Source organism: Phaethon aethereus (genome assembly GCF_964289735.1).
Source record: "Phaethon aethereus genome assembly, chromosome: Z".
NCBI classification, from domain to species: domain Eukaryota; kingdom Metazoa; phylum Chordata; class Aves; order Phaethontiformes; family Phaethontidae; genus Phaethon; species Phaethon aethereus.
In genome coordinates, this window is record NC_138577.1 from 20,259,491 (window position 1) to 20,285,664 (window position 26,174).

The window sequence follows — 26,174 nt, forward strand, 5'->3', positions numbered from 1 at the left end:
ACTTTCTATCAGGAGAATAGTCCATAATATGTTAAGAAAGACAGAGAAGGGCTTTATCCAGGGCCTGTAGTGACAGGACAAGGAGCATGGTTTTAAACTGAAAGAGGGTAGATTTAGATTGGATATAAGGAAGAAATTTTTTGCAATGAGGGTGATGAGACACTGGAACAGGTTGCCCAGAGAAGTAGTGGATGCCTTATTCCTGGAAGTATTCAAAAGTCAGGTTGGACGGGACTTTGAGCAATCTGTTCTAGTGCAAGGTATCCCTGCCCGTGGCAGGGGCGTTGGACTAAATGATCTTTAAAGGTCTTTTCCAACCCAAACCATTCTATGATTCCATGAACTATAAAACTCTTCACTCCAAATATTAACGTATAAGTTGGTATTGCATTGTATTTGTGAAACTGTGACAGAAGATATATAAAAAGGGTATTTCTGTCATGGATATGATCTGCATTATTAGTAACACAACATATTCTTAGATCTGTTTACACATTGAATACCTCAGTCCTGGAGGGGTAAGTATTTATTAAACTGGGATACAAAAATCCCTGGGGTTTGTATTAGCAGAAAATCACTCCCCATGTATTTTATTTATTCTTCAAAAATCAAAAAGTATCCATTGTGATGATCTGCTCAGTGTATACAAATGGAATTAAAATTTAATGTGAGATCAAAAGAACTGGGAAGAGTTAAGATTTAAAGGTACGAAAAAGTAGCGACAGTGGAAAAGAGCACAACAGGAGAGTAACTGAACTGAACAAACACCGAGCAATCCAAGACAAACTGACATACATAGGAAAACCTTCAACATGGTTTTGTATACAGCTCAGCACATCACTGGTAAAAAAGAGAATAAAAGACCTTCAGTATGATTTATCATAAATACTTCGTTGCAGAAGTACTCTCTGCATTACATTAAACATGATATTTCAGGTGATGTGTCATACCTTAGAAACAAGTATCATCCTGATAGGGAGTGTGAGGATTATTTATAAGATTACCTATTTGGTGGAGCATATTCTTGAAGTTCACAAACAACTTCACTTCAGAAGTGGGTCTTGAGTCCTTGGTGCATTGACAGACACAGGGTCTCTGGTGTCTGTCTTACCTAGAAGGCTACGTTCATGCCTTTACATAAGAAACATCAGCAAACCATTTCTCGTTGACCAAAGGCTCTTGCACAATATACAAGACTCACAGATTCAGCAGAGAAAGGTTCAAGCTTCTGAAAGTTTTTCAGGGAAATGCTTTTAAGTGTTGTGTTCTCTGATTAGCTTTGCTAAATCCCTTTTGTCTTTTTATTTGGCCTGTTATGGTGGGCTGAAGTTGTAGGACCTGTGGTTCATTCTGCTGCTTTTTCTGAATGCCCCCCCCCCCTTTTTTTTTAAGTTGGGTGCAGGTTTTTTTTAAGTTGGGTGCATTTTTAACAAAAAGTGGGAGATACACTATGATTGTAGGGGTCATATTATAATAGCAAAAGCAGAACTAAATATCTAAGTATACACGAAGCATCACCCAAATGTGAGCATCATTATGAATGAACATCTAAAGATGGTTCACATAGAGAACAGGCTTTTTGGTTTTCTCTGCATAAGGATTGGATCATGCTTGGAGCTGTTGGAGCATATGACTGGAATGGTACAGTGCTCATGGTGAAGGACAGTGGTATTTCAACACCAACTAATGACACTTTTCGTGACAGGCTTTCAGAAAAAAACGAACCCCTTGCAGCCTATCTAGGTAAGAGGAATAGCCCTTCTTATAACACTTTTCAATAAATGCTACAAGACCTCTTTCAAATCTCATTCACAAAGATTATCTTACAGATTATTATTTTATATTGTAGGAGCCTAGCAAAATTTATAAAGTATAGACATGTCTACTGTATGATTTTCTTGTTCTTTCAAAAAAAAAGAAATACTACTTCTACAGTCAAAAAAATAGTCCAAACACTTACAGACCTAAGTATAGCTAGACTTTCCCCAACAGAGATGTCTAATCTGTTCAGAGAAGATTTCACAGATTCTTCTAGTATTCTTAACAAGTTTTTCTATGCCTTGATAGTTAAAAAGTTTTATACAATATTCAGTCTAAATCTTTACTTAAAATTAAGCTGGTTTCTGTCACCCAATGGACAAGAACAATAATTTACCACCATCTTTTTATATTTATATTTTTATAATAATGTTTTGCATATTGGCAAGCTATTGTTTTCCTCTCAGCCTTTTCTACCAAAAAGCATCAGCCTTGCTCTCTCCTCTAGGTCTTGATTTCTACACCTCATGGTTCTGTTTGCAATTTTATGTCATTTAAGCCACATTTTCACTGATGGAAGAGTCAACACTAGAATAATTCCATTTTTTCCCCTAAGCACACTGTTTGTCTTTGCAGAATGCCATTAGCTATTTTTTTTATATCTCAAATTTTGTAAAGTATTTTTAAATTTAGATCCTATCCTCCATAATACTTGCAACCATGTCACAGTTTTGATTCATCTGCAAATTGTTTAAGTCTTCCTTTACCCAAATGGTTAAATTGTCATTAATACAACAAAGCTAGGTTCAGAATGCCCCCAGAATCACATTTGGAAGACTCCATCAGTTTGACAGTGAGACAGTGACAACTGTTCTTTTCAACCAGCTATTCACAAGTTGTTCATCAGTACCATCATATTCTTACACTGTGTGAGAATGGCAAAGTGAACTTGACTCACCAGCCTGTGAACAGGTTTAATTACACAGTGGTGCTCATGACTCTGATATACATCCTTCCCTTTTAATTAATTCTGCTATTATTCTCTAGCATAAGTAGGGCTAAACATCTAGTTGTAGGATAAGCCTTAAAATGGCTCTGAATCACAGCAAGCATTTCTGATGCATTCTATGCGTACTGCATCTTGACTTCTTCTCCACTTCCTAGGATATACTGTGAATTCAGCATTGACACCTGGAGGCATACTGTACATAGCAGGAGAGCCACGATACAATCACACTGGACAAGTTATCATTTATAAAATGGAGGGAAGAGAGGTACAAGTCCTTCAGAGGTTAAATGGAGAACAAGTAAGTATATTTTCATAATTAACGTATGAGAGGAATATGGCATGAGAAATAGAAATAATGATTTCAAATGAGATCTCTGCATCAGAAGAGCAAATGAAGCAAGATCTTAGGAAAGATTAGGTAGATGCTCTTGTTCAGAGACCCTTGGAAATTTTCTCTTTGAAGGTTAAACCTTCACCAGTGTCAAAGTGGTTGTAGCCATCTCTGCAGTTGCAATTTTCTCTGTCTGCTGAGTGGAAGGCATATGTCACTGGCAGGAAACGGGTGTGACAAGCAAGGTTCTGTGCAAGAGGATCAGCTGGGATAGCACGAAATATTGAATCTCTGCTTGTTATATTGAGTGGCAGCTTACTGAAAGCTGTTCCTGCATGAAAAAAACAACATGTAATCACATCATTAAATATGGTGTTACAATATTATGCACATGATGGTTGAAAGACCTGCCTACTTGGGTCTCTGCAGGCTGCAGTATAAGCTTCTTTCAGGAGAATTCAGGTTATTTAATTTTCATTTATAGCAGATGTCTGCAACTCAGCTAATCAATCAATTCTTTTAGAGTCAATGAAGGAAAGGAGGTATTTTTAAGGTTTGAGGGATCTGGCCTACTGGAAGCATCTCCTGTGAGATGAGATGCATCTTACACTAGAAGGGACTGTTTCTCATGTTGAGTGTAAAGGCAATGCAGGGTGTCTAGCTTAGCTGTGAACTGAATGTAATCAGATAAATACCACACCTTGTACCCAGTCTATGAATGTATCTAGCTCTTTGTGTAGATCTTGTTCCTCTGCACTTAGTGGCAACTTGGAAGTTTTGGAGACTGCCTGCACTGTGTTGTCTCAGAGCTTTTGTCCACCATTCCTACCTTTTTACCCTGACAGGCCTAAGACCATTGATTTTGCTCCTTCTATGTATTATTGTTGGGACTGAAGAGAAAACTAGCTTCCCCAAGACAGTTGTATTCTACTGCTGTCTTAAGAAGTCCTACTGCCCCTAGCAGGTAGAAGGCAGTAGAAGGCACCATTTGTACCTTTCAGACTTAGCTTGAAAGCTGAATGGACCATTCTTAAATAAAAAAAAATCTGACAACAAACCCTAAAACAGAAAAAGAGCTCCAAAGGCAAACAGACCAAAAAGATCTGCTAGGTAGCAGAAAAAATTTCTGCCTAATGGTTAATATTTGGCATTGTTGTAAGCAACCATAATTGAATAGGAAATGTTCCATGATTTTGCTGACTCTGTCTCTGATTTATACCTTATCTTTTCCTGCAGATTGGGTCATACTTTGGGGGTGTTATTACCACAATTGACATTGATAGGGACTCATTTACAGACCTTCTTCTTGTTGGAGCTCCCATGTATATGGGAACTGAGAAGGAGGAGCAAGGCAAAGTATATGTTTATGCTCTGAACAAGGTAAGGATGATTTTTATTGACCAGGAACAGAACACGTTCCTTACTGTCTTCATATCCTTATTTTTAAGAAATATGATAATTTGAGCTGGGAAGATGACCTGTGAAAAACAGAGAAACATGATTTTGACAGTTGAGAGTATAATACAGGTTAATTTTGGACAACTTTCTTTTCAAACTCTTGTTTTATCACCTTTTTTCCTAATGGAGTCCTTGTGACTTGCTTACCAACCTAAAGCTAAACCCCATATATCCAACAGCTTTTAAACATGTCACAACTAGATTGAGGAATATACCAGCTACGCCTCACCTTCTTAATTTAATAAGTTTCTTCTTCCAATGTCTGTGCATACTTTTTCTTCTTTTTTTCTTCTTTTAGTCCAGTACCAATGTGTATTGTTATAAGAGTTGTCAAAATATGTCCTAGCAATGATAGTCTCCTAAAATATTATTGCAAGAAAAGGACCTGACGAGACTGGATCTATTTGACAAAGAACTCTTTGAGTTTCTACATTCATGTTGCTAACAACAAATTGCTAATGAATAGGGTTGGCGAGAAAACAAGAATTCCATGTCCTCCAGTAGTGTGAGGATTTGAAATTTGTTTTTCCTGTGCTTCCTTTTAGCCATTTCCAGGTAAAAGAGATGCAGCAACTGCATACTGCTGCTAATCTCTAACAAGGAATTCATGGGGCCAATCTCTTGGAAAGATTGGTTACATACCATACTGTATGTGTGTTTTTGGTCTAGGATGCACACTGTCCAGAAGAATATATATGTTAGGCCATGGAGTATGTGACTACTGAGGACAAAATTTAGTCTATGTAAGAGATATTCTGTCCTTTGTTCTGGAATAACAGCATTGCCATCTGTGTTTCATTAGAAACTTGGCTTGCTTCTCAAATTAAGAGAATGCCTTTAGAAGGACTCTTTACACTACCTTAAGAATGAATTGGTTTACTTATAATAACATCCAGATATTGTTATGATACTACACTTCCCTGTGAACCTCTTGACTTCAAGAAATATGCAGAAGCATCTAGTGGCAGAAAGAGAGGGAGTGAGAATGTCTTTCCCACCCGCTGCTCAGAAAGAACATTTGAATTATAGTAACAGAATCACAGTTTTTACAGTGCACTCAATCACTAGGAATAGGATGTAATTGTTTCATTGAATCCATCAGTTTGTCTTCTGGACAGGAGCTCTTAAAAGCCTGCGTTGCTAAAATGTTGATGGAAATCCACAAACTCTAAGTCTGTTCTTTCACAGACAAAGTTTGAATATTGGATGAGTCTCGAACCTGTAAAGCAAACATGCTGTTCGCCGCTAAAACAGGACACCTGCAAAGTTCTTAAGAATGAGCCTTGCGGCGCACGCTTTGGGACTGCGATTGCTGCAGTGAAGGATCTCAACCTTGATGGGTATAATGACATTGTAATAGGCTCTCCCTTAGAGGATGATCATCGGGGAGCTGTTTATATTTATCATGGCCATGGCAACACAATCAGTAAAAAATATTCGCAGGTATGAAGTAAAACTTTACAGATTGGCAGCCTCTGTAAGTGTATGTGGAACAAATCCTGTTTTCCTGTGTCTTCCCAACATAGAATCAAGCTGTGACTTCACCTGTCATGACAGCTTCTTTTTTAGAATGCTCTGTACTTTGGAACTCAGTGTGTTTTAACTGAATTTGACTCTAATAATGTTAGAAAATATATATGCATGTTTTTATTAGAAACCTTCTCAAATATTCTGTACAGCCAGAAGGGCAGATATTTTGCAATTCTGAAAATTTATAGTGTGTTCATCATCATAGTAACCATTTTAGGAGTATTGTAATGAAAATTTAATGTATTCAAAGAATCTAAAAGCCATCTAACTGCCAACAAATGCATCTTAAATGTTCTTATAAAATCCTTCAATATGCACTGCATAAAACTCTTAATGCTTTTCACAGCGTATTGCATCAGGTGGAGATGGTGAAAAAGTGAAATTTTTTGGCCAATCTGTGCATGGAGAAATGGATTTAAACGATGACGGGCTGATTGATGTCACCATTGGAGGCCTTGGTGGGGCTGCCCTCTTCTGGTACGGATACTCACAGCAGCTGTTGGGCCGCAAAATAACCATTTTTCTTAGGGTACTGATATAACTTGCGTTACTGCTTGGACTGTTGTGAGGATACTGGTTTCATCTCATGCTTTGACACTGGCTGTGAATCTTCATATTTTCGTGTCTCTCTGGAGGAATGAGTATAAAGCTTCATAGATAACATAAATATAGGAATGTTTTATAAACCTTGTTAGCCTAGTATGAAGACCTTGTCCTTCTAGACTACATTCAAAATAGAAACTGATTCCACTTGTGGCACTATGTTAAAAAAAAAAAAAAACCAAACACTACCCCTAAGTGTTCTCTCTTTCATGTTATATTGCATATTATCTTATTAGCAATATCAAGGACAGGTTCAAATATAAAGGGGTCATTAAGAAAACTCATTTGACTTCCTAATGAGAAAACTCTAGTTTGAGTCCCTACAGAAAATCTCAGAAAAATGTAACTAAACTTTCTGGTTAACATTGAATTCATTTTCTTTACAAAAGAGCATGATTCAGCTGGCATAATGAGCAATATATTTTTTTAAGGGAGAAGAGAAAAATACCAGTAAGAGAAATAAACAAGGTAACATATAATCTCTCATTTCTAAAGCACAACTAAAACTTTCTCTCTCTGGTAAGGCAATTGATAAGCCATCTCCTTCCTTTCCCTGTCCTGGTGATCCACGTAACTCACCTGCTAGGTGAGCAAGTTTGTCAGGTCTTGCTACCATCCTCAAGCTGCCAGCTTCTCCTCGCTTTCATCTGGTAGTTTGTCTTTCTAAAAGTACTCCGTGTGAACACGAGATGCCTCTTCACTGCATTGTTTAGATCACAAACCTGAAGAAAGGTATTTTGCCAGCTAAATTTTCTGCTGGTTTAGTACACCGGCATACTCCATCTTGAGGCCAAAAGTGAACTCAACCAGAGCAAAAAAAACAAAACCAGGAATGCATTGCAGCGATAGAGGTGAAGAGGAGTTAAAGTGAAACAATTCAGTAGTGAATTTCAGCCTGTTTATCTACCCACAGCCTAAAAGACAGCACACTATGCTCCAGATGGTTTATAATAATATGTTCATCTGTGGATACCCTCAAGGATGGGTCTGGGCCTTCAATCTCTTTTAAAATGGCACTGGCTCTATAGTGTTGCTGAAGTGCTTTTGGAAATATTTCCTTTCATCTCGTATCTGTTCTGAAACCAGTACAGCATTGCAGAGAAACCCTGTGACCATTTCAGTAATTTGTTGTATACTAGTACTTTGTATAGAGTGTATAATTAAATACTTGTCTAGACCATCGCATATGTCTATTTTCATGTTGAATGTTGCACATTTTGTAAATTCATTCTTAAGTTAAAAAAAGTTGCTGCTATTCTTTTCAAGAATACTATTTTCTTTGTGGTTTTTTTTAAGGTCTCGTGATGTGGCTGAAGTAAATGTTTCCATGCAATTTGCACCCAAAAGCATCAATATCCAACAACAGAATTGTCAGATAAATAAAAGAAAAACAATATGCATAAATGCCACAATTTGTTTTAAGACAAGACTAAAGTCGAAGGAAGATACATTTGAATCCAGTAAGTAGATCAGCACTAAGCTATGGAATCTCTACACTCTGAAACTGCTATGCTTGCATTTGTTTATTTCTCCACAAATCTTTTTCTTCTAAATCCATTATTCAAAGCGCGTTTAAGATACTGGGGGAAAAAAGAATGTTTAGAGGCAAATTGGTTCATAATATTGATCTCAACTTCCTTTGCAGGTCTGCAGTATTGGATTACTCTCGACTCACAACGACAAATATCTCGAAGCTTGTTCACAGAAAGCCATGAGAGGAAAATGCAAAAAAATATAACTATCAAAGGGTCGGAATGTATTAAACATAGCTTCTACATGTTGGCAAGTAAATCATTTAAAGTGTTTTTCACATGTTGACATTATAATAACCCAAATGTATTCTGTTAGTTGGACAACAAAATCTGCATCCATAATTAATCTTAACAAGTGTACATAAAATTTGTTTACGACTTAGGATTTATAGATTTGTATATGTATATAGATATAAACTATTTACTTATATGTGCAGTCTATTTAACTTTGTCTCTGTTTGTATCTGTCTTAAAAAAATGCATAACACAGTGGAACCGAGCAGCTAGTGTGGTTAGTAGTTTAGGTGCATTCAACCCTCAGCGGGAGTATATGAGCTGGAAGTCTAGTTTGCATATTGGTGCAATTGCTCCTGTTAAAATATAGTAAAAAAACTCGCAAATTAGGTTCAGGTTAGAGAATACTTATTCACTGCAAAACAAAAATGTAATTAGCAACTGTGAGTATGTAATTGCCCGGATTCAAACTAATGTGCAGAGTGAATGGAGGTGTATAGTACAAGCTACCCATATTTAAAATGCTTACTGACTTCACAGTTGCATCATAATTCAAAACTAATGGTAAGTGATGCCCAGAATTTGCTTGAATATGCAATATATCTCCTAACAGCAGGCCTCAGTTTGACTTCACATAAGGTGATACCGATCTTACTGATCCGTTAAGCACAACTAAAAGAGGAAAGTTTGAGTTGACTGTTCTGAGACATTCTTAAATGAAACTGTTGGATATGCTCAGACTATGTGACATCTTTATGATGAGATACACAAAAGATGAGATACACAAAAACATTAGTAGATATTTATAAGGATTGGCTTGCACATTAAATGCTTTATCATCAATTGCAAGCATTCAAATGCTTCTCTAGCGAGACTGGTAACAGTGTGACTGAAAAATATTTTACCTCAGCATTGTTTGGGTTTTTTTAATGTCCTTAGATATTACAGTGAATGTCCGTAGCATCAATTTTGTTTTCTTTATATTCTAGGATAAGCCTGATTTTCAGGACTCTGTAAAGGTTTTACTGGAGTTCAATTTTTCTGATCCAGAAAGTGGACCTGTTCTGGATAGCAACCTGCCAAATTCTATATCTGAATATGTAAGTCAGAAAGATTCTGTGTTAATAACTAAAGTATTTAAGGTAAAATTAATAGCCCACACAAAAGCTGAATAAACTGGCTGAAGAGGGAGGGTCACTGAGCCTGTCCAGAAGATGTTTGCTCTAAATGAGTCTTCAGGATTGAAAAGCTTGATTCAGTGTGCTTGGGAACCAGCCTGGGGTTTTAAAGCTGTCTAGAGTTAACTGAAGATAGAAGAGACTAGAAGCAATTTTATTGTAGTTTTTTATGTAGATAGAGCAGGGGAATGTTAGTCATATACTTTGATGGTGCTTAGCATCATTCATACTTCTATGATTGCCTCTTTTTCTAATCTAGATGAATCACTTAGAAGGGAATGAGTAGAAAGTTTCACCTGTGCATTTTACAGGATAGTGGCACGTTTAACTGATTAATATAGATTAATATTAGAGAAGACTTCTTTGACTGTCAAACAGAAGACCTTATGTAAAATTAGATAATGAATTAAGATGCAAATATTTAATCTAAATAATAAATGTAATAAAATTGAGAATAAAAATACTATTGTTGCAGATTCCTTTCACAAAAGATTGTGGAGCCAAAAATAAATGCATTTCAGATCTTGTTCTGAATGTAAAAGCAAGCATAGCTGGAGACAGGTAACTACACTGGGTTTATTGTATGACTTGATATCTGTACAAAATTTCTATGTCAATTATAAATTCTGTAGTCTAATAAGATAATGCTGTGGCATAATTTCCAAATCAGAAACTATATAGCCTGGACACTAAAAGAAGTTCCTCTTTATGTTAAAAACAGATTCAAAGGTTAAGATGTACAACTTTCTTTCTTTGTCTTACAGCTCTTCTCCATTCGTTGTAAAGTCGCGCAATGATAAGTTCACCATCCAGCTTTCTGTGAAGAACAAAAAAGACAGTGCCTATAATACCAGAGTTTTGGTTCAGTATTCTCCAAATATTATTTTTGCTGGCATTGAGGTAGGAATTTTTCACATTATCACATTTATCGTAGCCTATATTGCCAGAGAAATCTGAATAAGCCTTTTTATTAAGCCTGAATTTCACTGCTCTGGAATCATCTCTGTTGATTGGAAGAGATTCCCTGGGAGTGCTGTCCTCGCTTATCCCTCTAAAAGAGTGTATTTATTTTGACCTGAGTGGACCCTTCCCTAGCCTCTGTTAGCCACAGACACAAGTTTCACAACGACACTTAGACAGTAAGTGCCTGCATCTTAGATGCATGTCAGCACCATGAATCATCTGTACATCTGTAAAGCCAGAAATGCCTCATTAATCATCATTACAGCACCTGAGACTCTATAGAATTCTCCTTTTGCACGTGTATAGAAAAAGCACTGTTTTGGTAGGGCAGCACAGGTCAGTGCCTGCCTCATCCCTACCTCAGACAACATTTCACAAGTAGCTGTGTTTCTGCTTGCCTCAGCAGCTGTGCTACAAATTCAGTTCAGGTGGCAAGGAGAAGTTCGTTTTCTATCAACGGTCCTGATGCTGCACATTAGGAGAAGTCAGGGATCCATAGCACCCTTGCTGACCCTGTGGCAATAATTTATGGAGTATGAATGTCACTTTTATTGCCAAGTTAGGAACACATTTACAAAGTTACATGTGAAAAATGTGTAGATATGTTCATCTGCTAGACCCCATGATCAATTTACATGATGTCCAGTTTGTAAGCAACTGCTAATATTCCAAAGGCTTTCACTGGAAGGGAATAATGGCTACTAACTGATTTAGATATCCATAGGTGGAAATTGTTTTGCAGAAGTTGTGGCTTCCTATTTTTGTTCCAATTCAATGAAGATTTTGACTCTTACAATGTTTTGATGATGAAAAGTGGCAGTGGTTCACCAGGTCCTTGATGCTTAGTCACAATTTAAAAAGAGATTGCACAAGGTCATGATTTCATTTTCTTTTTCCTTTAGGATATACAGAAAGATAGCTGTGAATCTAATCACAACATCACCTGTAAAGTGGGTTATCCATTTCTAAAACCTGCAGAAGAGGTAAAAAGTCCCCCTGCATGCCAGTTCTCCTTGCTGCATGTTGCTTTAAGGACAGGGCAGTCCCTATCACCTCTGGATTTATTTTCTCTCGTGTTCACCCCAAAACCTGTCCACATGTGTTTCCCAAACTGTCTTTGATATGAACTGCACTGAGCCAGGTAGGAAAACATCAGATCTTCAGTACCGGGGCAGTCAGTGTAGTATGTGAGGAGGTAACAGTGTATATTGCCATCCTTGACTCTATCAGAAGGCAAGTGGCATGCCTGGCCAGAAGGGTCTGTCTCTAGGTGTATAGGATACTGGTTAGGATATGCTGGTAAGAAATTAGATACTGTGGCTTTACACAGATTGGAGCTTAGGACTCACTAAAGTCATATACCTATTTTGTATATAAAAGTTAGTCAGTTGGTTGAGAAGAGGATAAGCTGGTACGTGGAAATGCCAACCTAGATCTGCCAAAGCCAAGCATCAAGACTTCAGATCTGCTCAGTGGGGAGTGAGAGGCCTTTCCAGCAAGCAGTCCACTTAAAATTAAGCTCCAGCTTGAACAGCTCCAGTGATAAGTCTGTATCTCCTGCTGGAATAGAGAGGGAGCTTTAGCTAAACTAAGCCTTGGAAAATATGCATCTAAGCCTGACTTAAATAGTTCTGATACTGAATTGGGAAATATCAAATTGCATGCAAATAAGACCAACTGTCTTTCCTGGCAGTTTCTTGTCTGTTGTCCCGTCATATCAGGCGTGTGATGCAGATGCATAACAGAGGAGAGATGTCCTCTTATGCTGTCTCCCACATACACGCTACAGCTTGTGTCTTGGCCTTGTAGGAATTAAGTCAGCTGTTACTTTCTTGCAGCCAGATAAGCATACTACCCAATGCCAGTGCTCCCTTCCCAGCTTTACTGGGTTTTTCACATTTTCCCTTCATGCATTGATTGCTAGTTTGTCTGTAGCTATAGATGCCTAAATTTAGACATTTCATTCTCTTCTTTGCATTCAGAAATCAATTAATCTGCAATTCACTGATAAGCATCTCTAATACGTTCCTTTTTAAAGCATCTTCCTGGCTTTTTTTCCTTTTTTTTTAATATGAAGACAACTTTCTCTGGGTCACTTTGTAATAAAGATTTGTACACATTAAAGGAAAAACAGAAGTCTGGGCTGAAAAATCCTGTACAGTAACGAATAGTAAAACTTTTGCTGCTTATAAAATTACCCTTAAGTGTCAGGATATGAAGAGGGATGTGTTTGGGACGGTGTTCCCAAAACTTGTGTAGTGCCAAATTGTGACAGATTTGCCCTATATATAATACCATAGATATAATGAGGAATTTTTGTGAGACCTAGTAGTCATTTATTTACATTGCAACATTTCTGTTCAGTATTCTAGGTGGTTTACTATATATGAAGTGAGATTCCAGCAGCTTTCTATAGACAGCTCGTCTCCACTGTAATTGCCAGGCTTTGAAGCTTTGTTTCTTCGTCATTAGAGAAAAAAAAATGGTTTTGCTAAATTGCTGGCAAGACCAGTGGTTTCTATTAAGAATGACTTAGCTATGTATTTCTAATATACTATATAGTAAGTTTTACTGAGGCTTCTCAGCTCTGAAAATTTGAGGCTTCTGTTTAATAAGCGATAACTATTAGATTTCCTTCTTGGTTGGGACAAATTCAAAAAAGTGGATTCATTCATAGGAAAGTGCTAAAAAGTGAATAAGGATTCCTTAGATAGAAGTAGCAAAAATTTGCTCAATGTTTCATCAGATCAAACTTTATTAGTGTGCTTTTATTTCTTTTTTTTTTTTAAACTTGTAATGTATTTCTCCAAACAGATTTCCTTCAAAATATCATTCCAATTCAATGCATCATATCTCCTGGAAAATGCTACTGTTCATGTATATGCAACAAGGTTAGTTGCAATCATTACTTGTTTACCTTCTGATTTTTTTTTCTTTAGAAAAGGAAACAGCTTTGTGTTTTGTAGTAAAACAAGGATGACTTTTCTGAACTGAGAAGTGGTTAAACAATCTGTAGAGCTGGCAGCGTTACAGATGTACTCAGTCCAGTAGTGGACTGAGTGAGCTAAATAAATAGCTGTTTGTCTCTAGAGCCTGAGAGTCACAAATGAGTCATAATTTCCAGTAGTTTTACCTTTGGAAAAGGTTTATTCTCTTACAAAATTACTGCATACTTTAGCATGTATCACAGTTCATGATAAACAAAAAGGTCTGGCCTTCAAAGAGTAAGAGCATTGCAGAAGTTATCTGTGATAAAGGAACGCACTTGCCCTCAGTGTTTACTGTCCTTGCAAAATCCAGGGGTGGTATGAGTAGTGGCCCCTGCTTGGTCCATTTTCGTTTGGCCAATGTCAGTCTGTAATTTTAACAAAGATGCATCTGTGAGCTGGGACTGGTGCAGGACTTAACCTTTAATTACTGGCAATAGCCTTTTGCATTTATTTTTGGGAGATAGTAATTAACTGGAAATGAGTAGTGTGTTTTCATACCCAGAGCTGTAGGCATTTTAGTTTCTTGAGATCCCTTCCCACCTAGTGGTCATATTGCATCTGCACAATCTGATCTGAGTGACATATATTGTTTTATTTCAGTGACAGTGAAGAACCACCTGAGACCTTGAGTGACAACAGAGGACACGTTACAATTCCAGTAAAATATGAAGTAGGATTAATATTTCTAAGGTATTGATGCTTCTCTGTACTTTTATTTGCTAGCACAGTAAATAGCAGGTGTTCAAAGAGAATATAGTATTGTTTGGTTGTTGAGTTGTACTCGGTATCTACAGATTTCAGCTTCAGGGCTCATGAACAGGAAGCACAGGCTTCATTGAAACAAGCAGTTACCTGAAATAATGGAGCCGTTATTGTCCCTATCTTGCTCTATTTCCATTTTATCTATTTAAATTTGATCTGCAGTTTACAAGTACAACGGCAGCTTTTGTTGATTCTTGTACTTTGCTCTATTCATTCAAAGGTGTTTCAGGTACATAAGAAAGCAAACACTTCCAGCTTCCTGGTGTTCATGAGTTTGTATCGCTATAATATTGCATGGTGCGGTGTTTGACTTCCAGCTTCAAAAATTAGCCTTAATTTTAGATTCGTGGGCGGGGGAAGTTTATCAATTCAGATATAACTTTAATGCAGGTCTTGGAGTACACTTTATTTTCAGAAATAGCTAATAGTTAAATTCCATCCCTGACAAACATCATAAACTTTATCAGTAGACTACATTGCGTGGTGTGCAAGTGTAAATAATTAAGTCAAATTCCTTCTGGATACATTTCATTGTTCAAATCCAGCCTTTTGTTGTCCCATAGGGAATAAGGTTGAATCTAGAACTTGCTGGTTTTTTTCTCTTTTTACTTGGTTCTGTCTTTTATAGACCCTGTGTGTTTCACACAGCGATACACAGAATAAGGGACTGCACAGCTAGAAGAAGAACAGCAAAATCAGGCCCTGATATATTATTTTTGGGAAAAATAATTGCTTATTTTGTAGTTTTATCTGAACAAAACATCTAAAATGTACATAATAAAAAGTGAGTACGACTCAGAAAATGGAGACTTAAACTTCAGTGGAAGTGGCATTGCACTGTTAATTGCAAGACTAGTCCTGGAGGATTCATGAAGTAATGAAAAGACCTATATTATTAACTGCTAGTGTTTTAATGAAGTTTGTGTGCTTATTGGGGATTTTTGTTTCTTTTTCTAATTCACAGTGTTTTCAAAGAGCACCATGTTATAATTGCAGCAAATGATACCGTCCCTACTGCTATTAACACAACTGAACAGATTGGGGATGAAGTTACTCTACATTATAAGGTAAGAAAAAATTAAAACCATATGATATATGTACTGGCTTCATCTTTTTTTTTCATTTGGTTTGAGTCACTTAATGTGGTAGCCTTTTACTTAAACAGCAGCTATGCAATATGTTAAACCTTCTACATGGGTATTTTATTTTTAATACCTTTTTCTTGCTTGATTGCTTCAGAATAAGTTGAGTCAGAAGTTCCCAGAGTGGCCTATCCCTGCAGAGTAGTTCTGGTGAGGTTCACGGCTCTACCCTCAGCAGGGGAAGGAGAGCATGCCCCGGTAAATGAGAACTTCACCTACATTCCCTGCAGTTTAGAACAGATATTTGCAAAATCCAGTCAGCTTTGAAAAAGGCAAATGCCATGTCTTCCTTCCTTGAAGCCCAGTTCAACTTGCAGTAGGACTGAATTTACCTATTTTGAGAGCACCCTTGTTTCCCAGTATCAAATCCAAAGCTGAACAAGGGTCCCATATACAAAGGATAAAAGTCTCTGAATCAACTTCTGTCTGTAAAAAATGGGCCACAGGAAAATTCTTATTCTCACTAAATAGCAATGGCAAAGTTTTTTTTTACTCAGCTACTTTTTTAGTCTAAAAGTTCAAATCCAGTAATCTTGAAGATTTTTGTGGATATTTAAGACATTATTCATCTCCTTTCAAAACCTTTGCTTTCTGAATGTAATGCAGAGAGTACCATTTATGATCTTGTAAGCAAAACTCATCTCTGCAAGCAGCTTATCCCAAATGAGTAGTCAGAAGATGAAAGTCAAACAGGTTCTTGAGTATTTATTAAGCTCATCCACTTCAGAGACGGGATCGCCAGTTCCCCTGCCAGCAATTCCACCTAGGCGTTTTCTCCATCTTTGGCCACAGCAGCCCCTTTCAGAAGGAGCAGCAGCTTACAGATATGTCCTGTGATCTTCTCAGGGAGGGAGAACAGGGGAAGGGAGCATGTGAGCAGGAGGGCTGTTGCCTTAGCACACCTGAGGAGGGACCGGCAGGAGCCACCGCTGGTACGGTGGCTCCTTTCCCATGTTAAAGCATTTTGGGGGATTTATTATAAAGTGAAATGAAATGACCTTAGGTAGAAGTCCCAGATGATAACAGAATGCAGTAAACAATCTGACAAGAAGGAATTTATGTCAAAATGGCCCCCTTCGTCCTGTTCATTTGATTTCCTTCAACAGACCACTGTATTACCAAAAACCACAGAAGAATGTGTCTCCTAATTCACAACGGGCTGTTCTCGGGGGGGAAAAAGTAAGGGTTCATCGCACCACTTTTGCATAACTGACTGTGAAGAAATGAAAAACACAGGAAAGAAAAAAATCACAATCAAATACCAAGAAAATAAGCAAAGTACTTATCAAAACATTTTTTTCTTTTTTTTTATAGATTGAAAAAGGTGAACACTTTCCAATGCCAAACCTCACACTGCAGATTTTATTTCCCAATGTAACAGCAACCAAGAACACTCTTCTTTACCTTACTGCATTGTCACATTCCCAAGTAAGCTAGGAATTTGTATTTTTATGATTAATTTAAATTTGAATTTTTTGTTGTAAGGAACCACAAAATGCAAACATTTGGGATTATGTCTTGCTTTGAGGTAGATATTGCTTTTAGTCTAAAAGACAAGATGCTGGCATGTTAAGAGTATGTACAGATGTGCATAAGGAGACAGAGACCTAAATTTTGTTAAAAGGAAACAAATAAATTTAAAATGGTGTTGAACAATATCTGGACTATAACAAGGTGAATTCGATATATTGCCAAGTGATGAGAGGTGCAGACTGAGACATGAGTGACAGGAGTTTCTTTCTTAGTTTTCCCTACTGAGCCTCAGGTTATCTCCATTGTCAGCAGTGCATATTGCAAATACTCTAGTCCTGCTGTGTACATCTAGAGCTCAATCTCCTGTTCAGTCCTCTTCTTTCTGTTACTGAAATTAGCCTTCCTGCACGTCTGCTCTCCAGCACTAGCAGTCCTCTGGCTTCTTCCTTTTCTGCGGCACTGAGACATCTTGAAGGGTATGGTAGGTCATAACTTTCAAATGCTTTTCACTGCAGCCCTCATTTGAGTTTTTCCATTTTAATTCTCCAGAGCAGCTGGAGGAGATCACAATTCCGGCAAGTCCCATGATTCCAGATCTGTAGATATTAAAAATTAGGGCTATATCAATAACTGGATGTCTGAAAACTCCAAATATCACTAATTGGTGACCTAAACCTCTTTTTTTTTTTTTTTAAATCTTTCCCTCAGATACACACAGACGTGTAGACCTCTCTCCAAATATTTCACTTCTTTTTGAGATGTTGCACCACTGAAAAATAAACCAAATGGCCTAACTGAAAGTTCAGGGTTCACTTTAAAACAAACAAAAAAAAAATCCAAAAAACCCAAAGTATTTCACGTGTAGAATACAAAAAAAATGTGTCTGTTTTTAAACTCCTTCCCCCATTACTTTCATTCCCCGGCAATCACCACATTTGACCCAAGTTTATGTGGAAACTGAACAAGTCTGTGCTTTTACTGTGGGCATAACTCACCTATTGCCACCTACACCCTCGTGATAATAGTAGTGTGCCGAAGTGCACTGCAGGGGACTTGCAATCATTCTGGCAATCTGAAAGTGAATGACCCGACTGAAAAAACAAATTCCCCCACACTGAAGACACCAAAGGATTTCCCAGCTGCCTTTGAAGGAGCCGTGGAGGTCTAGCATTGCTCCAGCACCCACTTCCCCTCCCTGGGCGCGCAATGGAGGCTCCTGAATCCTGGACTTAATCTGCCTGTCTGCTTGCTAAGGCAGAACCTCTGTGTATTCCCGTGCAAAAGCTATTTGCATGAACCAACACTTGTTGGTTCATGTAGTGGTCATCTTGCAGGATAGCCGTGTTTGCTTCTACAGATGTTTAAGTAGCTGGATAGAGTTTCGGTTAAATTCTCTCATAAAAAGCTCATTTATTGTTTGAATAATGATACTTCAATACCTACACCATCTGAATTTCCTGTTCTTCACTTTTGCAATATGCCATTTTATTGCATTTAGCAATTAGTAAGTATTATTAATATTGTTAAGTATTATTAATGTTGGCTTGTTTCCAGAACATTTTTTGGTAATAGATTGGATATTCAGGCAACAAGAATAATCTTTGTATTTCTGCTAACAGAATGCCATCTGCCAAACTAGTTACCCTGTAGATCCCTTAAAGATCAGCACTGGGAAACCATTTGTGTTGCCAAAAATAAAAGAACCTACAAAGGATACAATTATGGTAAGCCTACATATAGTATATATATTCATCCCAGTTATTAACCCAGATCTTTGAGCTGAGTACTTGTGCAATAAATATATAAAAGCTTCTCTCAGACTGTATCCTTTGGAAACTCAGTTTGTCTTAATAGCCTGAAAAACTGTCTTTATGTAGAGTAGCTATAATTTTTATTTGGCTACAAAACTGTATATGGAACTGAATTTGGGGTTGGTTATTTTTTTTTTTAATTTAGCAAATATGTCAGTAACAGTAGCACATTTGGCAGCTGAGTAAATCTTCAGAATCTATTCCCATTGTAATTAATAAATAGTAATATTTTAAAAGCTGGTCATCTCCCTTGCAACTTTTTTAGACATCCAGTTGAAAATACTTTGAAACACTAGCACTCTGATCTGACAGATTTTCCATGCAACTGGCAGAAAAGTAATTGATGACCCCATTTGGAAAGGGTTAGCATCTCACATTTAGATGGAAGAGTTGCAATGTAATTTTGCTGCTGTAGTTATGTTGGCATGTTGGGGAGAAAACCTTCTCAGCATAGAGGTACAAGTTGAATTTCTGGAGCAAATGAAACTATGCCATGAGAAGAGTATTTTGCCATGCTTATCTTAGTCCTTCACAGAGGTAATAAAGGTCTAGGCTACGCAAATGATTCCAAAATGTTGAACATAATTCTGCTGCCCTCCTAGCTAGCAAGTGCTACTGGGGTGTAAAGATACTTAAACTTTCATACACACATGCTGCCCTGCTTGAAAGATTCATGCATCCCAGGATTTGAAAGAATCAAGAAACACTGCAGAGAAGCCATAGCTGTGTTGGCAGAAAAGCATTTGCTGTTACAGGCTGTGTCTCCTTTAGGCATTCTGCTGATGCTTTTGCTGCGTACCTACAGTAACGGAGCTTCCTCAAGGCTAAGCAAGCCTGCAAAACTGGAGTCTATTCTACCACAGCATTAATATCTCAAATTGTTTTATATACTGCAGTGTCATTTCTGCACAAAAAGCCCTGGTAATTAATATCAGTTTAGTATTGGTGTCATAGCAAGTCTGATGATCTGTATATATAGTAGTTTACATGTTTTTATTTTAGTAATGTGAAAAGTCTCTTCCTATTAATTCATGCTGGTGACTTTTAAACAGGACTGTGATACATACAGCTGTGCATCTATTAATTGTGCCCTGGTCCCATCTGACATATATCAAGTGAATGTTTCATTAAGAGTATGGAAACCTACCATCATAAAAGTAAGTAAATCCCATTTGTATTCAGAATACTCTTGTGTTTTAGAAACTTAAGCCAATGTTTCTAATGCCTATTAAAATTACACATTGCATTTTCTTAACTCTCAACAGTCCCCTATTATTTGAAATAATTTCTCTTGCTATTTGAAAATTTCTTTAGAACTAAGTTACATGCATTTTACTATCCTTAAATTAAGTACTTGGAACTTAGGAGGAATCCTGCAGAACTTGCAGGAGGGACTGCAAGATGAGGACTGCAGGAGCAAAGTCCGTCCCACTGTAAGAGAAGATCAAGTTCAAGACCACCTGAGGAACCTGAACATACACAAGACTATGGGACCTGATGCATGGGAAAAGACGCATCCAAAGAGTCCTGAGGAAATTGGCTGATGTACTTGCCAAGCCCCTCTCTGTGATATTTGAAAAGTCATGGCAGTCAGGTGAAGTCCCCAGTGACTGGAAAAATGGAAACATTGCACCCATTTTTAAAAAGGGTAGAAAGGAGGGCCCTAGGAACTACTGACCTGTCAGCCTTACCTTTGTGCCTGGGAAGATCACAGTAGACAAGGGAAGAGCTATGGATGTCATCTGTCTGGGCTTCTGTAAGGCCTTTGACACAGTGCCCCACAACATAGTTCTCTCTACATTGGAGAGAAATGGATTTGATGGGTGGACTGTTGGGTGGATGAGGAACTGTTGGATGGTCACATACAGAGGGTAGTGATCAACAGATCAATGTTCAGATGGAGATCGGTGACAAGTGGTGTCCCTCAGGGCTCCGTACTGGGACCAGGACTCTTTAATATCTTCATCAATGACATAGACAGTGGGATCGAGTGCACCCTCAGCAAGTTTGCGGAGGACAACAAGCTAAGTGATGCGGTTGACATGCCTGAGGGACAGAATGCCATCCAGAGGGACCTGGACAAGCTTGAGGAATGGGCCCATGTGAACCTGATGAGGTTCAACAAGGCCAAGGGCAGGGTCCTGCACCTGGATTGGGGCAACCTGCAGTATCAGTACAGGCTGGGGGATGAAGTGATTGAGAGCAGCCCTGCCCAGAAGGACTTGGGGGTACTGGTGTATGAAAATCTGGACCTGAGGCAGCAATGTGCGCTCGCAGCCCAGAAGGACAACCACATCCTGGGCCGCATCTAAAGAAGCGTGGCCAGCATGTCAAGGGAGGTGATTCTGCCCCTCTACTCCGCCCTGCTGAGACTCCACCTGGAGTCCTGTGTCCGGCTCTGGAGCCCTCAGCGCAGGAAATACATGGACCTCTTGGAGCAGGTCCAGAGGAGGGCCACCAAAATGATCAGAGGGATGGAACACCTCTGCTGTGAGGACACGCTGAGAGAGTTGGGGTTGTTCAGCCTGGAGAAAAGAAGGCTCCGGGGACACCTTGCTGGAGCCTTCCAGTACTTAAAAGGGGCCTATAGGAAAGATGGGGACAGACTTTTTAGCAGAGCCTGTAGCAACAGGACAAGGGGTAATGGTTTTAAACTAAAAGAAGGTAGATTTAGACTAGACATAAGGAAGAAATTTTTCAGGTTGAGGGTGTTGAAACACTGTCGCAGGTTGCCCATAGAGGTGGTAGATGCCCCATCCCTGGAAACATTGAAGGTCAGGTTGGACGGGGCTCTGAGCAATCTGATGTAGTTGAAGACGTCCCTGCTGATTGCAAGGGGGTTGGACTAGATGACCTTTAAAAGTCCCTTTCAACCCAAACTGTTCTATGATTTCAAAGCATGGTGAGAAGACACCCCTTACTTATTTTGTATTGATGATCCTTTTTTTAATAGTTACTTATGAATACACAAATTCTAATTCAGCAGATGTAAGGAGGCATACATATAAGTATATAATTTTTAAATAAGTTTTAATCTTTAGATTAATTTTTAGAGTTCAGAAAGGATTTTTTGATCAAAAAAAGCAGAGGAGAGAGAGACTACCTCAGAGCACACCTCTATTGTCTGAAGGTTACAACAATGACCAGGCTGTGGTCCATTTTGCTCAGTTGATAAGTTTCTGATACTGAGTCCCTGTTTTCTGACTTTGTTGTTCCTGGAAATAACAGGACAGGACAGGAGATACAGCAGAATTTTAGAAAGCCTGAATCTGTCCCTGTGGCCACAGTAGTATTCCAGGGTTAATTAGTATTTCTTTGAAATATCTGCTCTTTAGTCTTTCAAAGCTGTATTGCTGTCTTGCAAACAGTGATGTGTGTACTGAAGGTGACACACATGAGCAGCTTCACTGACTTTCACATTTTTCAGTATTTCCCAAAACTTCAGGATTCTTTCACCCTTCTCATTTCTACAAAGCTTTCTACTTCAACATACCTAATTGTAAATCATAGCCATTTCTCTCTTCTTCCAGGCAAGTATTCACAGCTTAACCCTTGTTGTGAAAGCATTACTTAGGAGTGAGAACTCATCACTGATTTTGAGAAATGACCATCAAAAACTGGAGGTAAGAACATGATAGTTCATGAATTTACTCTTCATAGTATTTATTGTGCTACTGAATCATTCTTTCTCATTCATTACTAGTGATTGTTACATGTTGTAATGTATTATCCTACTCTAAATAAAAGTGATTTCATTTTACAGTAGAAATGTCAGAATTAGTCACATGATGAGACCAAAATCCCATTACCCAGCAATGTACCTGGATGAGAACAAGTACTCTCTGAAGTATTTCTGCCAGCTGCAGTATAAATGTTGTGGGCATCTGTGTAAATTAAAAGTATAATTAAAATCCTTTTAAGGAATCAATAGTATTTTACAAATTGTCCTGGGTCATTTAGAAGTGATCTTACTTCACACATTATATTTTCTTTATTATTTCTTTATTTATTGTTTCTTTCCACTTCATTACCCAGGATATATATTTGAAACAGGATCTTTTATTTTTCAGAAGTTCTCTGTCATTTTCTCAGCTAAGAAAGCATATAAAATTATCGTAGTCGTGTCAGGTATAAAGAGACATGTCTTTAATTTTGTTAGATTTGTTATTTATCCTTTAATATTCTTTATTCTAAGATGTTTACAGTGGTTAATCCATTCTGTGATAACATGTACATTCTGGAGCTTATTTACTATAAAGTACATTTTTAAGCAGAAGCCTTATTGTATGTTGTTATTGTTAATACCCTCAAAATTTAGAGCAAAGTAATATTCAGTGTAAATTCCATCTTGCGCAAATAATTTTTGGAAGTACAAACATCACAGGTCAACTATTAGCTGGTACTGTATCCAGGAATTTCTTTCAAGTGATAGATGAATATTAATTCCAGGAGTGAAAACACAGCTGAGATGTTTACAGATAGCCAGAGCTGCCTTTACCAACCAAGGAATCTCAGAATGAACTTTTTTAAAGACGTAATTTCAAGTGGAATGTTTAGTGTTCAGCTCTTCAATGCTTTTTTGAACTATAAAGTTGTGTCTTTAATGAATTCTTAAGTTAAAATAATTCAAACTCCTATATGGTCATGTTTATTTAAATGTGAATATTCCTTATTTCAGTTTAGTTTACACAAGATATGCCTGATTTAAAAGCAAATTAGTATCTGCACAGCCTTTTACACTTATTTTATTTAATTTGTTTAGAAGCTTGTTAATCACTGCTACCTTTCAGGGAGGCAGGCATTGAGTGATGGATATACTAAAGAAACTCCCTAACACACACTCCAACTACTCATGATTTTGGTCCTATATCCTTTATAACAATGACTACTGACTTATAGCAGGGCCAGCTCTCATGAAATGAATGCGCTTACAAAGTGCAAGATATTATGTAAGTATAGGGTTTCATGTCGGAGATCATTTTCTCAATTCACTCCTACAAACTGCTGTATGAATGAAGTGGTAGCCTGTAAAATCACTGCACACTGATAAAAGTCGTGCTGCTGTGTTGGTATTTTAGAAGGACAAGTTATTTATTGCTTACATTCTGAACACTTTGCAGACCATGATTAAGATTTCCAAAGAACTCCCACCGGGTACAGTCCCCTTATGGGTTATCCTCCTGAGTATCTTCGCTGGACTCTTGATTCTTGCATTGCTTATATTTGCTTTGTGGAAGGTAAGCTGCATGTTCTTGTCTTCAGAAAATAAATAAATAAGCTTAAATTCTCGGCTCTGTCCTTCTGATAACTAGAACCTCATAGACACTAATATTATCTAATAAGTAGCATGAAATCTTGCAGAAATTACAAAATAACTAGTAACACTAAATTATTCTGATGTGTAATATGGAACGCTAACCAAGTGAAGCCTGTATTGCCAGTATGTTTTGAAAAGAAAAATAAAAACACATTTTAGTACTGTTACGGGTTTATTAAGGGTTTTTTTAATTAACTTTGAGTATGGCCTTTGACAACCAGGTTTTCTTCTCGTGCAAGGGATGCTAGTGTAAGTATTGCCACAAGTGGGCAGTCTTCGCCAAGCTAAATATTTAGTTCGTACTTGTGTTAGAAGGTTGCAGTTTAAAAATTTCAACATGCATAATCTCTTGAAAAATTTGACAAGTATAAAATAAAGTATTATTATCAAATATTATTAAGCATTTTAGCCTTTGACATTATGTGAGCATAATAATGATTGAGCACTCGCTCACTATATATTAGCTGTACTCCTTTTGTCTGCTTTCATGACATGTCCATTTAGTTTTTCCATTGCAGGAAGAACAACGTTGTACTTAAGTGATAAAATATTAAATGATATTTTACTGTACTGAAAGTATTAAAATAGTAGTAAGAACCACCACATGAATGCTACCAATACAGCTTGTATTCTTTGATCAGTTCTTAGTAATTTTTTTTCTTTTCTGTAGGCTGGATTTTTCAAGAGACCACTAAAGAAGAAAATGGAGAAATGAAGAAAAAAATGCAGAAATCTTTTCTCAGGTCTGCCTCAAAAATGTTACTGTAAAATTATAAACTTAGCTATACTTACAGTGGTCAAAATATTTTCTAAACTCTGGTGTATCAATAAAACAAGAAGCAGAACAAGAAGCAGCAAATCAAGCACACATGCAAAGGAAGAATAAACAGCCTTATGACACTTTGTGATACTCAAGGACATACTTCCAAGTATTACTCATTTTTGGAGAGTCCAAAGATTCTAATGTTTTTTAATATGGAAAATGTGTAATCGTATTTTTATATACCTATGTATATGGAATAATTTTTCATTCCAAATTACGCAACAAGTCAGCTTGTGTGTAGCAATCCCAGTTTTTTAATCACCTGACAATTTTCAAAAGGAAAAAGCATCATTTTCAGCATTTCCTCCTTATGTCAGTTCTGTGAGAGCACACTGTCAGTTCATGAAGTAGAACATGCAAACTTCAAGAATGCACCAGATACTGTATTGTCACTGATGTAATGACAATTCAGAAGATAGAAGCACCTGCAATACCTTGGACTTCTCTTTCTGCTGATTTTATAGTGTCCAGCTGAGCCCAGGATACTCCAAGAAAGATTTTTTTATATCAGACCACAAAGGATTGATCCATTAAATTACTTAACTGTTTGAACTTGAAACAGATTTTTGGCAGGCCTAAAAATGTATGCACAAAACATTCAAGCCCATCTGATTGCACACTGTACTCAAATAAGCAGGGGCACAATTGTATCTGCAAATTGAAATGTCCATATTTATGCAGAAAATGTTTAGAGGTACCCTGAAAGTTTGACTCTTGCTGTATATCTTGGAGTAGCCAGGAGGGTGCTTCATAAACTGTCACTGTAAAATTATTGTGTAGCTATTTAATCCAATGAGTTTAAAGTGTAAAAAATTATAATTAACAAAAGAGCACAGATAGGAAACTCAGCACTGGCAAGCTTCTTCTAGTATTGTAAGTCACACCTCATCTTTGTTACTTACGAGTTTTAAGAAGTTATAAAGAAATTGCATACTAAATAAGCACTTAACAAATGATGTTTATTTTGTGTCAAAGATTAAAAGTTTATATGAGAATACACTGAAATCTAGATAGCAAAAGATTGCTTTAAACCTATTTAGACTATTCAGTTTCCTCCTTTCCTTCACGCACTTGTTTTCCTTCCATGAGGATCTCTCCCCAGGGCTCCTGGGCTGTGCCTTGTCCTTGAGAGCTTCTGACGTTACTCGCAGCCACACAAAATTAACAGAAGAAAATGGAGGCGTGCTGGCAAAGTGCGATGTTGCCTCAGCGTGAAGCAACTCGGTATTGATTGCCAATAGGTCAGCAAATGTTGAGGAG

At 37.5% G+C, this 26,174-nt stretch overlaps 1 protein-coding gene across 1 annotated transcript in view; it reads left to right on the forward strand.

The window, feature by feature from the left end:
• The window catches only part of ITGA1 (integrin subunit alpha 1), a gene marked incomplete at its 3' end in the record, with an annotated part of 70,746 nt that extends 45,940 nt beyond the window's left edge, over positions 1 to 24,806 (forward strand). Inside the window, exons 11-30 of the mRNA XM_082013459.1 lie at positions 1,599 to 1,743; positions 2,923 to 3,065; positions 4,335 to 4,478; positions 5,745 to 5,999; positions 6,433 to 6,563; positions 7,986 to 8,149; positions 8,335 to 8,471; positions 9,445 to 9,555; positions 10,109 to 10,194; positions 10,398 to 10,533; positions 11,499 to 11,579; positions 13,411 to 13,487; positions 14,187 to 14,276; positions 15,313 to 15,415; positions 16,805 to 16,918; positions 18,583 to 18,687; positions 19,827 to 19,931; positions 22,305 to 22,397; positions 23,895 to 24,011; positions 24,762 to 24,806. Of these exons, the coding sequence (XP_081869585.1) occupies positions 1,599 to 1,743; positions 2,923 to 3,065; positions 4,335 to 4,478; positions 5,745 to 5,999; positions 6,433 to 6,563; positions 7,986 to 8,149; positions 8,335 to 8,471; positions 9,445 to 9,555; positions 10,109 to 10,194; positions 10,398 to 10,533; positions 11,499 to 11,579; positions 13,411 to 13,487; positions 14,187 to 14,276; positions 15,313 to 15,415; positions 16,805 to 16,918; positions 18,583 to 18,687; positions 19,827 to 19,931; positions 22,305 to 22,397; positions 23,895 to 24,011; positions 24,762 to 24,806 (2,382 nt within the window). The remainder of the gene's footprint in view (positions 1 to 1,598; positions 1,744 to 2,922; positions 3,066 to 4,334; positions 4,479 to 5,744; positions 6,000 to 6,432; positions 6,564 to 7,985; positions 8,150 to 8,334; positions 8,472 to 9,444; positions 9,556 to 10,108; positions 10,195 to 10,397; positions 10,534 to 11,498; positions 11,580 to 13,410; positions 13,488 to 14,186; positions 14,277 to 15,312; positions 15,416 to 16,804; positions 16,919 to 18,582; positions 18,688 to 19,826; positions 19,932 to 22,304; positions 22,398 to 23,894; positions 24,012 to 24,761) is intronic.
• Between the last annotated feature and the right edge of the window lie 1,368 nt (positions 24,807 to 26,174).